Genomic DNA, 13620 nt, shown 5'->3' with positions numbered 1-13620 from the left:
CCAAACCCACTAGGGTTTTCAAGTTAGCCTTTTCAGTATCTTTAATGTTCTTGTTTTTATTGTTGCAGTATTTTGTTTCAAATTGCTGTACAACTTATTTATTTATTTAAGCATTTTTATGCCACCATTCAGCCAAAAACTTGAAGTTAGTTTTTTTTGCTCCAACGTGCATCACCTTACACTTGCTTACATTGAACCGCACCTGCCATTTGGATGCCCACTCTCCCAGCTTAGAGAGATCCCTTTGCAGCTCTTCACAATCCCTTTGGGTTTTAACAACCTTAAATAATTTGGTGTCATTGGCAAACTTGGCCACTTCACTGCTCACTCCTAATTCCAGATCATTTATGAACAGGTTGAAAAGCATTGGTCCCAATACCGACCCCTGTGGGACCCCACTATTTACTTCCCTCCATCGGGAGAATTGACCATTTATTCCTACTCTCTGCTTTCTGTTCTCTAACCGGTTACTGATCCATAAGAGGACCTCTCCGCTTATTCCATGACTGCTAAGTTTGTTCAGGAGTCTTTGGTGAGGGACTTTATCAAAGGCTTTTGGAAGTCCAAGTAAACAATGTCCACCGGATCACCCACCTGACATGTTTGTTGACACTCTCAAAGAATTCTAGTAGATTAGTGAGACAGGACTCGCCTTTGCGGAAGCCGTGTTGATTCTTCTTCAGCAGGATCTGCCCTTCTATGTGCTTACTAATTTTGTCTTTAATAATGTGTTCAACCAATTTACCTGGAAGTGGAACAGATGTCAAGCTAACCGGCCTGTAATTTCCTGGATCCCTTTTTGAAAATTAGTGTTACATTGGCCATCTTTCAGTCCTCTGGTACAAAGGCTGAGCATAGGGACATGTTGCATATTTTTGTGAGGTCTGCAATTTCATATTTGAGAAATTTAGGATGGATACCATCTGGGCCTGGTGATTTATTAGCTTTCAATTTGTCAATAAGGTTGAGAACTTCAGCTTTTGTCACCACTAATTGCCTCAGTTCCTCAGACTCCCTTGCACTTGGCCCAGTATCATAGAGTCTTGGTAGTTCAGTGGCTGAAGACCTGCTTTGTATGCAGAAGGCATCTTCAGGTGAGACTAGGAAAGAGTCCTGTCTGAAACCCTGGAGAGCTGCTGCCAGTCAGTGTCAACAATGCTGGACTGGATGGACCAATTGTCCAACTCAGAAGAAGGCAGCTTCTTATGTTTCTAGGCCCTAGTGTTCACTGAGGTGGTAAGCAAATATCTTGGTTATATCACTTCAGATTGTAAGTAGAGGTTAATGTGACTCTTGCATACCTGTTATCCTTTGGAGTCATCTCACTAGAGTAATTTTGAAAATCTTGAAGCAGTGAGCTAGTTTTCAAATTTCACAAGACATTCTAAAGATTTCATATAAATCTGGGGAGGGGTGGTGTTGATTGTAACAGCTATGATAGAATATGTGACAGTCCTAAAATGGAGATTCAGGAAGCTGTTCGCAGTCTAATTAGGTTTGTGTTCAGTACAAATGATCACAGGTTGCAGCAAAGTATTCTGGGACAAAAAGCAGTGTCCATTCTCTTTTTGAACACACAAAAAGCCAGCACATTTATTCAAAACTATTTCTAGTACTGATTGAAATTAATAGGTACCTTGTAACCAGTCCATGGAAGTTCCCCATCCAGCCCACAGTGGCTGGGCTCCCTGCCTAAGCCCCACCCCCTGGTCTGGAGCAGGGAAAGGAAACCCCTTGTTGTCTCCAATCACAGATCAGTTAACAATGGGATTCCCTTGGGGGAGTAACACCCCAATTGCTATGCACTCGCCTTAGTTCTTCCCATTCACATGTCACCCCAATCAGATACCTAGCAGTGCATGAGACGACACCTGACCAGCCTGGCTGGCTCTGCACCATGGCCACACCTGTGACGTAATTCAACCCTCAGATGGCTGGGTGGTGTGTTTGAGTGTGTGTGTGTTGGGGGGGGGGTTATCCACCTCCTCTCCAAAACTGGCTCCCCATCTCTGTTGTGAATTAAATTATTTACCACACAATCCTAGGCATGTCTACTCACAATTAAACATCACCAAATTCAATGAGGCTTACTCCCATGCTAAGTGTGTATAGCATTATAGTTTAGGCTGCAATCCTATAATCCTACCTGGGAGTAAATCCCACTGAACTCAATGGGGTTTATTTGTGACGTGCACAGGATTAAGCTGTTGGGGGGGGGGATCTAAAAAAAACCCCCTAAAAATTAGCTGTTATTAAAAGAAGTCCCATCCAACGTCTTATCCATGCAAAGGGATTTGCCCACAACATACTCAACACTCACTTTGCAAATCCTCACAAGCCCTCAAATTGTTATGTTCTTTTCCCCTCTTCCCTAAAACAAAGAGTTCCTCAATCAAATTGCTGTTAAAACTAGTCAGTTATAGACACGATCCCTGTTCCTCTGAGCACGGTGGAAACCGTTCAGCAAAAAACCACATTGGCCGTGAACTGCCCTGCAAATTGCAGACAACACTTTATTGGTAGCACAGGGCTAGAACATCTTTCAAAACATGAATATTTCATCAAAATAACATTTTTCACATGAGTCTTTTGTTCCAAATAAAACTTAAAAGCCATTTAAAACTATGCACCTTGAGGTTGGTTTTTTTTGTCTCTTCCCATATTTAAAACGAACGAACAATTATCACATTTCCCCTATGATTTTTTTAGAGTGATATTTTAGCAGAATACTTTTTTTTTAACATACCATCAAAACTCTTCATAGTTTTGGCAGGACAATTGCTTAAAATAGTGCAATATTTGTGTTGTTTCTCTCAGTATTATAGGTACTCCCTCCCACACACACACACACCTGAAAATATTAGGAACATCTGTAACAGTTGCTTGGACAAACCCGGTCTCCCTAGTGAAAATGGAGCAGCCACCATCAAGCACAAATTTGTGTGCAATTTCCACTGAAATGAATGGAAACATATGCTTCTATTCATATAGAGAAGACTGCCATAGGGCATCTTCCTCATCATCACTTAGTTCTATATGCAAAGGGGAAGAGAAACAGGAAACCTCTGGTTCCTGCTCTGCGCTAGATTGTTTATCTAAGTTTTGCGTTCCGATCTAAAATTGGGTTGACAATACAATGCTTGTGTAATTTGTCCACTTTCAGCCAGTTGCAAGAGATTTGAAGCATCTGTTCACATTTCACAGCAGCGTTAACAGTTATTTAGTTAAACATGGGTGCTTTGCTTTGTGTCAAGTAAAGTTTAGGAACTTGGGGAAGGAAGCTTCCTTATACCAAATCACATCATTGGCCCACCTGGTTCAAAATTATCTACCGATTGGGGGTGGCTTTCCATGGTTTTAGGCAGGAGTCATTCCCAGACCTACCTGGAGATGCCAAGAAGTGAATTTGGAGCCTTTGGCATACGAAGCATGTGCTCTTGATGCTGAGCTAAAGGCCGCTCCCTTTGTTGCTTACAGAACTAGTCCAAAGACATTTTGGTGCCTGAAGTAGAAAATCTAAATGGTACCTCATTACCTACAGTAATTAATAATGAATTACCGACCACTGTGAAATTCTCCTGTGCATACCTCGTTAGAAAGAATGGTAGTGCTCTTGCTGCAACTCCTGTTCATTTCAATAGGAATTACACAGAACTTCCTAGTAGCGTGTCCCATAGGTCAGACCTGTCTGTCTCCCACTTCAACACTCTTAATGGCAGCTGGAATCTGCCCCCTGCCACACCTTAGTTCAGCCTTCCTCAACCTGGGGCGCTCCAGATGTGTTGGACTGCATCTCCCAGAATGCCCCAGCCAGAGCTGGCTGGGGCATTCTGGGAGTTGTAGTCCAACACATCTGGAGCACCCCAGGTTGAGGAAGCCTGCCTTAGTTCATGGTAGGGCCATCCCTGGCTATTGAGCTGAGGGATCAATAAAAGCTCAGGGTTTTCGAGGTGCAAGTAGGAAAAAATGTCCAAAATTAGTTGATATCTATTATCTGGAGAGGGTGTGAGAAAGACAGCACTTCTCCTTTTCTAACCCCTCCTCTCCCTTGGTTCAATGTATGTTCTTGCCCCCTCCGCTTTGGGTAACAAGGACGTTTCATTCTCCAAACATCGCAAAATAAAGGTTTGAAAACTCAAAAACATCAAGCAATTTCTAGAAGCTGGAAAATGCCATATGGCCAGGGAGATCATAGCTCACTGGTAAAGCACATGGATCACATGAAGAGGGTTCCATATTCAATCCCCAGCATCAGTTTTCAGGTTATGGGAAGAGATCCTGAAGGAGAACCACTGACAAGCAGAGCAGACCAGCCACCCCCAACTTGATACCCTCCCACAGAGGTGTTGGACTATAACACACATTATCCCCAACTAGCTGAGCCATTGGAGAAGGCTGGAGTAGACACTATGAAGCTAGATGGACAAATAGTTTGGCCTGATATAATAACATCAGAAAATTCACTGATTCTGCCATTTCAAAATGTTGCACCTCTTCCCCCACTTTTTAAATGAGCAACACGATTTAAAACCCAGAATATTCTGGACCAGGGTCCTGAGATCAAACAGTGTGCTATGAAACAAGCAATCCTATCCACACCCTTTCCTGGGAGTGAATTCCATTGAGGTCAAATGGGTTTACTTCTGTGTAGACACATGTAAGATTGTGCTGCAAGCCAGTTGTAGCTATTAATGAACGTTTTGTTTAAGGCCAACGGTACGCTAGAGGCTGTACACAGCCACAGTAATGACATGGGGCTTAAAACCTACAGTGGACAAAGAAAATAAGGGTGGAAATAGGATGACAGAATAGCCAAATTGATGCTAGGCTCTGGAAAGGCTTTGAGCCGATACAGATGACAGTATTTTCCCATGTCGAAGGTGGCATGCGAAAGGCATAATTGCATATGGTGCGTACAATCATCCCACTATTCAGCCTGGAAAATAGGTTTTTGTACTGTTTCAAAAGTATCAAAATCTGTTTGACCAGGGATATAGTGCGTATACCAAGGATGCCTCTATCACTACATCTTCAACTCTCTCCACAAAAAAATATTATCTGCCTCCATCCTAAATAAGCGTCTTTACATTAAGGGGAAATTATGTTGCATACCCAGGGTGTTTGTGCTTCCTGCTTTTTGGCGCGATTGTTATGGGCTCCATTACTGGCAGAGAGGGGCAACCATGTGCTTTGAATAGAATATTCTAATTCTGTTCACTTCAATTGAGACAGCACCATCTAGTGGCAGAAGATCTTGCCTTTTTTTTTTTAGGATGTTGCCCCTTTAAAAGTGGTTCTTTTCATGGCAGAATCTGCAATGGACACTGCAGGAGAAGCCCTGGCCGTTGACAACATATACAGTAACTGACCCGCAAACTTCCGTGAGTTGTCATGGGCATGCTATAAATTGCTCGTTTAGGAAAGCCCTCAAGGAGTATTGAGGAATAGGGGACACTGCTTGACAGGAGAGATAGGGAGGAGGCACAGAGATTGTGGGAGGGGCCAACGGAGTAAGAGATGAAGGGGGCTGATAGGAAATAAGATTGAGAAAAGTGGAGGGAATGAGAAGGGCCGTAAGAGATGAGACTGCCAGGTGCCAAAAAAAGGGGAAGAATTGCCAATGTTAAGGACTGGAAACTTGAAAATAGGGTGAACAAGGAGAGGAAGCTGGTGCAGGGATGTAAGATGGCCTTTAAAGTGCCAGAGGCCTCTCTGTCCTTTCAGTACTATGGAATAGCATGGCTTTAAGAGAGCTTCTGGAGAGTTCTTTCTTGTGACTACTCCAAAGCTTCCGTAAACGGTGCACTATTGCTTGCTCTCTGCAGCAATGTCCCAAAACGGGGTGAGGCTTAATGACAGCCTTGCCGTGGCAGGAGAGCATTTTTAAAAAACAAATTGTTGCAGGCACGTGCTTGTGCATTGGTCAAGGTAAGCGCTTAGCTTCAGGAGAAAATAGAAAAGAAACAAAGGAAATGAGGGTGCTAAGAGTCAGCGCTGAGCTGAAAGCTGCTCTGTCCCAAAACGTATATAAGAATTGAGTTCTGGTTATGCTGGGTTCCCACCCTCACACTCCTCCCCGCCCCCCCCCAAAAACACATTTTGTAGAGAGCTTGATGTAGCCATTATTACAAAGGTCACTCTGTGCTTATTTGAAAGTAGAGTCATTGGATGGCTGTGCCTAGGTGAAACATTTGCTCTTTCTCCACTTAGGATATTCCAAAAGGAACATCAATGCCTACGTCCTTTGCTACAAAGCTTCTCCTCAGCCCAAGTTTGCTTACTGAGCTAAAAGAGCCCACACGCTTTGCACTAGTAGAAAATCCTAAAGCCACCTGTTGAAGGCTACAGAGACAGAGACATATCTTTAGGGCAAACACAGTATATTCAGTCTGAGGTCATACTGTGAAGGCCGTCTGGTGTCATACTGATTTTACGCAGTTTGCCAATTTGAAATGTTAACAAATATTGAGTTCTCAAGAGGGCCACTCCAGACACTACTTTTCTCCTAGGAACAACCAAAATGTTGTTGTCTCAGAGAGCATGCTCATTATGGTAGAATCATCAGCAATTGCACCTACAGCCATAGCTGTTGGGGAAAGGTGATCCCTTCTCCTACCTAGTGCTACTTTTACACGTCCTTCAGTGTGAGGTTAGTGGTTGTGCTACTGTCATGGACACCTGTCGGATAGTGCCCGAGGGGTCAGCAGGAGGGACATGACCATTTCTCCTCCTGCCTTCCTGCACTATGGTGAAAAAATCGGTAGGTAAAAAACATGTTCCCCGTCACTCAGTTTCTACTGCCTTGTGCATCAACTACAAGAGACCACAACTGGAAGAGGTTTTGCTTTGCCATTTGTCTGCTGGTGGTGGAAGAGGCACACTCAAGAACTTGAGTACAATCCAAGTGCTGTCATCCTTCCCATATGGTCACCTGAGAGAAGAGTCTGAAATTTAGACGTGAGTGGACGAGGACGTACTATACATTTGTTTGTCAATCTCAGTAAAAACATGATGGTGTTTGGATTGGAGACAGAATCCTCCCTTCTAAAAATATCACCTGCCCTGCAAATATATATATGTGAGAAATCTGTAACTTCAGATTAAAATACTCTGAGCTTTATTAACTTGTAGGTATAAAAATAGTGCCTTCAGGAAACTGTGCTTCCTAACTGTTCAGTCAGATGAGAGGGTTGGAGAGGGGAAGAGAAACAGAAGTGGCAGATTCTGTCCACACATCTATAACTCCCCACTCAGAATATCCCTTTTTCTCTTCACCGAGCAATGAAACCCAAGAACCTGCTCCACACTTCAAATGGGGAAGAATACCATTATTTCCAATATTAATTCTGCACTCTGTTTGCAACTTATTTAAACAAAACAAAAACGTCCTCCACAATCTGCTGAACTTGTGGTATCTGGGAACAAAATGTCAGACACAGCAAAAGCCAAGGGTGTTAGATGCAAGAGCCACAAGCTAAGCATCTATCTTGCAACAAGGCAAAAAGAGATTGGGATGGGACAGGTACATAAAATGGCTCCAGAGGGTTCTCTCTATCAAACCTGGGGAACCTGGTAGAAGCAGTCTGATGCAGTGTCTAGCAGGGCTCCCACAGAGTCAATGTCCCTTGCACAGAATGCAGCACACATTCGTGCACAAAGGAAACATAGACCAAATGCAGGCAGGCAGACAGACAGGCAGGCAGCCCCCTCCGTTTATCTTGGGTGCAGCTGAGAAAAGAAATTTCAGACACAGGAAAAAAAAAAGATTTCAAAAGACAATACTTCAAATAAGGCCTGCTCTCGTCCATAGCTCAGCCCCCTCTCCTCCCAGATACCAAAAGGCTTCTAGGCAAAGAACGGCAGTGTGTTGAATTCTGGAAGGAGGGGAGGGAATGGTTCCCAACACAAATCAAACGGCAGCTTGGCAGAAGGAGACGGCGTGCCAAAGCAGAAGGCCTGAGGTAAGCCTCTCAGAAGAGCAGATGGGAAAACCAAGCAATATACGCCACTGCCTTTTGCACATGGACAAGGGGAGAGACGACACCCACTGCCTCTCGGGCACCCCCTTAGCCAGAGCAGGGAAACCTGCCTCACTATGGGGTGTGGAAATGCATCCCCCACAGCAGCTGCACTCCCTGAGGGCAGTGCCCCAGTGTTTCACAGTCTCTGCACGGTCTCTCCAGGGAAGGGGGCAGGGTCACGACTGCGCGTCTGAGATCCACTGGCTGTCCATGGGGCGCCTCAGCAGCTCCTCCACGTGTCGTGCCACATCCATTGAGTCATCCAAGTCGAAGTCCCCTTCTGGGTCCAGCACGGAGTCAGGGCTGAAGCAGAGAGAAAGGAGGACTATGGATCAGATGGCCTGCAGGGCCGCCGCCCTGCCCCACCGTCCCTGCCCCACTTTTGGAAAGCCAGGAAGTTGTTTGTGACGGGGTTATGGCTCTCTAACCATTCTCAGCACCTTCAGAAAATTACAGTTCCTGGGGATGTTTGGAGGAAGCTGTAACAGTGAAATTGGTCTTAGAAGAAATATGCCATACTATCCCCCCTGAATCCCTCGTGTGTCTTTTGGGAGAGGTACCTTTCACAAAGCTTTAGATCTGCTTTGTACTTTGATCTTCACAGCTATGACCTTGATTTTATAATGTGTTGTATGTCAACTGCTCTTTTATTTTTGAACTTTTTTTTGTTCGTTCTTACAGGATGCATTTGTTTTTTATATTGAAAAAATCGAAAGATTCTTTCAAACCACTACAGCACAGTTGGACAGGTTGCTTACGTATAACTGCAGTTCTTTGAGAGGTCACCTGTGCAGTCACACATATGGGATCTCTGCCTCCGCAGAGCCTCCGTCAGAACTTTCGAGAGCTGAGCTGTTTGGTGGGGAAGCCCACCTTATTGCCACCACCCTACTCCCATGCATGTCTAGAGGGCACTTTCCCGAAAAATGCCCCCTCACTTTCCCGAAAAATGCGACAGTGACACCCCCAGACCAAAAGGAATGGTGGAAAGAACCCAGAGCACCAGTATGCAGCAAAGTAGGAGGCTGGATTGCATGACTGTAAAGATGACCACTCAAAGAAAGAACTACAGTTACAGATAAGCAGTCTGTCCTTCTTCGTGGTCCCTGTGCATCACATATGGGTGATTAACGAGCTGATTTACCAAGGACTGAACAGGTGACCAAGCCAATATTGAGGAGCGTACTGCCCATCTAAACGAAGCGTCCTTTCTCCCTTGAACATCAAGGCAACAGCGTTTGATGGGTGTCATGGGCTGTGACCAGGTAGCAGCCTTGCATATTTTGTGATGAGGGATATTCCTCAAAAAAGCCACTAAGGAGGAGATGGCTCAGGTAGAATGAGCACATACCAACTGTACAACCGGCAGCCAGGCCAGGGCATAGCAAAGTTTGACCTTTTCAAAAACTTAAGCTGATAACCATTATGTTGTTACTGGAGCACCTTTATTCTTGCCCCCATTGCAGACAGAGTTTCACAGTCTTCCGGAATGAAAAGATTTTGTGAAGGTAGAAGGCAAGGGCTCTTTGCACATCCAAGGCATGAAGTGAAGTACAAACCAAAGGAAGTGAGGCAGGTGGCTACTAGGAGGAGGGCTTTCTCCGCTGTGGCACCCCGGTTGTGGAACGAGCTCCCCAGAGAGGTCCGCTTGGCGCCTACACTGTACTGCTTTCGTCGCCAGCTGAAGACCTTTTTATTCACTCAGTATTTTAACACTTAATTTTAACTTAAATTTAAATTTTACTGTTTTAACTCTGTATTTTAATCTTATAATCAACTTTGCTGTGTGGTTTTATCCTGGTTGCGCTTTTTATACTGTATTTCGTAATTGTGTTTTAAACTGTTGGGTGTTTTACTGTGGTTTTAATTTTTGTGAACCGCCCAGAGAGCTTCGGCTATTGGGCGGTATAAAAATGTAATAAATAAATAAATAAATAAATAAATAAAGTGAAGGCTGTAAAGGAGTGTAAGGGTTCAGAAAGAAGACAGGAAGACTGACATTCTGGTTCAAATGGAAAGGTGACACAGCGTTAGGCAGGACGTTCAGATCCAATCTTAGAAAACCACCTTGTCCCTATGGAGGACCGTAAATGGAAAATCAGAGAGCTACCAGTTCACCCTGTGGCCCCCGGTACATCCTCCTCCTTCCCATCATACCATTATGGTAGTACTTGCAACATGTATTGTCTGTGACTGCATAAACGAGATGGTTCTGAAGAACCATACTGAATGCCACCAGAGCCTTCTTGGCTGCCAACAGTTCGAGGCGATGAGATTTCACCAGTGGTGACCATACACCTTGGAACCCCAACCACTGAGCGAGGTGTCCGTCATCAGAAACACAGATGGACAAGGGGAAAGGAATGGGATATTTGTCAGCAAGTTGTCTACTTGTGTCCACCATTGCAGAGACTTTACAGTGCTGTGTGACAATCAAAAATGTACTTGACGTGCATTTCTTGATGTGTCGAATGCTGGCAGGAACCATTTCCGTAGAGGTTGTATTCGAAGACTCACCCACAAGACCATTGATACCGTGGCTGCCATGAGCCCTAAGAGTCAATGAATGGTAGCAGCCGTGACTGTCCCATTGATATAAACCTCATTTGCTAGGGCAGCCAAAGTCCTCGTCCTTTGCAAAGCTAAGCAAGCACACACATTTAGAATTCAACACCGCTCCTGTATACTGAATGTTCTGCGAAAAGCTGAGTGATGATTTCTCTAGGACGATAAACAGGCCCAGGTCCTCAAGCAGTTCTACTGTGGAGGGAATATCTCAGACAAGACTGGCTTTTGACAGGGAGACAATTAACTAATCATCCAGGTAAGGATATACTTGTATTCCCTGGAGGCTCGCACATACCACAACCATATATTTTGTAAACAGGTGGGGCGCTGTAGAGAGGTGGAATGGGAGCACTTGAAACTGATACACAACGGGGCCATCTGCAAACTGAAGATAATTTTGGTACGTCTCTTTCATTGCAACGTGGAAATAAGCATGTTTTAGGTCCACTGATGTAAACCAGTCCCTTTTCCGTAGTAGCAGCAGAATGGCTGACAAGGCTGTCATGTGAAATCTTTACTTTATTGTTGTAAGCCGTCTTGAGAGGGCTTCTGTCCTGCAAGGTGGCCAAGAAATGTTTTAAATAAATTAAATTAATAAATATTCTCATTGTGATGAAAGAATCGACATCCTGCAGATCTAGTATCGGGCAAAGCCCCCCATGCTTCTTTGGCACAGTGAAATAGCAGGAGCAGAAGATGTGATAAGGTGATCCGGTGGATTGCTCCTTTCTGGAGAAGCACAGTTGTCTCCTCCAGCACCGCGGTCGATGGAGAGGTGGTTTGGATGCCTAAAAAAGGAGGGAGGTACTGAATTCTATATGATTGACGAGGATGCATTTGTCTGATGTTATAGTGGTCCATACTGGAAGGAAAGAGGATAGGTGAGCTGTAAAAAGAGGGGGACAGGTAGGAGGATGAAACTGAATGGGGGAGTCAAAGACACCGCTTGCTTGCCCCTGGGTGCTTGAGATTGAAAAGAGGAGTCCAGAGAAAGGCTGATGTCAGGTTGGATGGAATCCTCTATCAGTGTGTGTTTTCAAAACACATGCCTTCCTCTGACTGGGAGTCCTGCCAGCAGAGATGCTTCAAGGTTGCCTGTAGTAACAAGCAGCCATAAGCAGATTGTCCGGCAGTTCAAAGGATCCAAGCCATGAAATCACAGAGACGAAGTCCAAGTCTAGTCATTGATAATGATGGTTGTTGCCAGTAACAGTTGGATTGGCTTTTCTTGCCTTTAAATAGGACTGTGCTTGGGCACGCCCAGCTGCAGCTCATCAAAGCCAGCTGTATATGGACAAGCATTCACAGGGCTGAGTTCCTGGCCTGCAGTCGGGCACTTCTCCTAAGGGTCTGGAATTGCTCTCTGCGCTTCATTCATCTTCTTTCACAAAGGCTAGGTAGATGCTCCACGATCTGTTGGCTGACGATTCTGGTAGAAGGGTGGTGCAACCAATGACGAGTATGGTATAGAGGGAGTTGCTGCTGCTACTGACCGAGTCCCATTTCCATACGGTGGTTCTTGCCTTTTGCATTGTCTCCATGGCGTTATCCATCACCGTCAAACAGGAGGTCTTCCAAATGAGACCTTGCCTCCTGCAATAGTCCCGCATGTCTTCTCAACACTATAGCTCCTACCATAACTTCGGCAGTGCAATCAGTTTGATGCCTAGTGGTATTAATCTGTTGATGTGAAAGTCTCATCACTTCGGAATGGAAAACCTGGGCCAGCTCCCTCTAGTCATGGGGGAAGGGGTTGTCACATAGCGAGCCTATTTTCTCCCATAAGAAAAGTTGGTATCTCGCCATGGCAGCCTAGTAGTTCACCACCCTCAAGTCTAGTGCAGAGAAGGAATAAATCCATCATCTCATCAGATCCAGTCCCGTCCTCCTTATCAACTAAGGACAGATGGATTTTCTGAGAGTGTCTCTGTGAGGACTCAATGATGACAGAGTTTGGGTGCACGTGGGAGAACAGAAAGCCAACTTCTTTTCCTTGTTCTTTGTGCCTGCTCGCTAGCTGCCTTGAGGTTGGCATCATCAATGATGGAGTCTTCCCAAGACTGCTGAACATTCTGAAGCAACATAGGGAGAAACTGAATAGAAATTGGTATTGGAGTGTCTGTATAAACAGCATCGAACATAAGATTTTTAATTTTTTGTATGGGCTGTTGGGTCTCCAGACCCAATGACTGGGCCATTCACAAAACTGGATCAGAGAAATGCCCCATATCTTCAGAAGGTGATATTCCATCCTGTGTCCTCACAGTTGCATCCAGAGGTGATACAGAGGTGCCACTGACAACAAAAATGTTGAATCTGAATGATAATCCTCTCTATGGAGCTGTGGTGAAGGAGATCATCATGGGGCCAAAGACTGATGCTAGGAGGACTTAGCTGGAGACCAAGTTGTAGCATCCTGCTCCAATGCAGTCGGTTCTGTAGTGTGTTGAGACAAGACCATAGGTTGGCCTAAATACCAGTACCAATGGTGGAATAAAACTGTCTCGAGTTGGAGACTGAGATAGGGATGCAGATGGTATTGGCCGGTCCCAAAATGATGCAGGCCTGAAATATCGCATGTGTTTATAATATGGACCTCCTTCCTGCCTCAGCCCCCAGTCCTCCCAGCAGGTACGTCATGGGGGTAGGGACCACTCTGAGCATCTGTCACAATCAGACACCGGGGAGTGAGAACACTCATGTCAGAAGAGGTATCAATGTGCTTCTTTTTGCTCTCTCCTGTATATACCCGAGGCAATTGAATACGGGAATGTCTCTCAGTATCAAGAGTCTCTTTGAGCCCAGGAACTCAAAGATGATCATCAAATCCTGGATGGCACCGAAGAGGGGTTGAGTCTCTGATTTTACCTTCCGAAGTCGACATTAACGGCATGGGTTCCAGAGTTGGTACTGATGTTATCAGAGCCATTGGAATTGGCACACCTAAGAGCGGTGGTGGGGCACGTATGGGTGGCAAAGATTTCTTTGAGTGATCTTTAGCTCCTTTGAATCCCGCTTCTTCTTCTTTGGG

The 13620-nt window shown here is 44.9% G+C and overlaps 1 protein-coding gene across 3 annotated transcripts in view; it reads right to left on the bottom strand.

Moving 5' to 3' along the window:
• Positions 1-7100: 7100 nt before the first annotated feature.
• The window catches only part of LOC134406793 (signal transducer and activator of transcription 5B), a 70664-nt gene continuing 64144 nt past the window's right edge, over positions 7101-13620 (bottom strand). For all 3 annotated transcript variants that reach the window (XM_063138377.1, XM_063138378.1, XM_063138376.1), the window contains exon 18: positions 7101-8324. In XM_063138377.1, the coding sequence (XP_062994447.1) occupies positions 8198-8324 (127 nt within the window). In that variant the 3' untranslated portion in view covers positions 7101-8197. The remainder of the gene's footprint in view (positions 8325-13620) is intronic.

Source organism: Elgaria multicarinata, chromosome 11 (genome assembly GCF_023053635.1).
Source record: "Elgaria multicarinata webbii isolate HBS135686 ecotype San Diego chromosome 11, rElgMul1.1.pri, whole genome shotgun sequence".
In the NCBI taxonomy this organism is placed as follows: Eukaryota; Metazoa; Chordata; class Lepidosauria; order Squamata; family Anguidae; genus Elgaria; species Elgaria multicarinata.
Note: the sequence above shows the minus strand (reverse complement) of the source record. Positions and strands in the feature narration are given on the sequence as shown.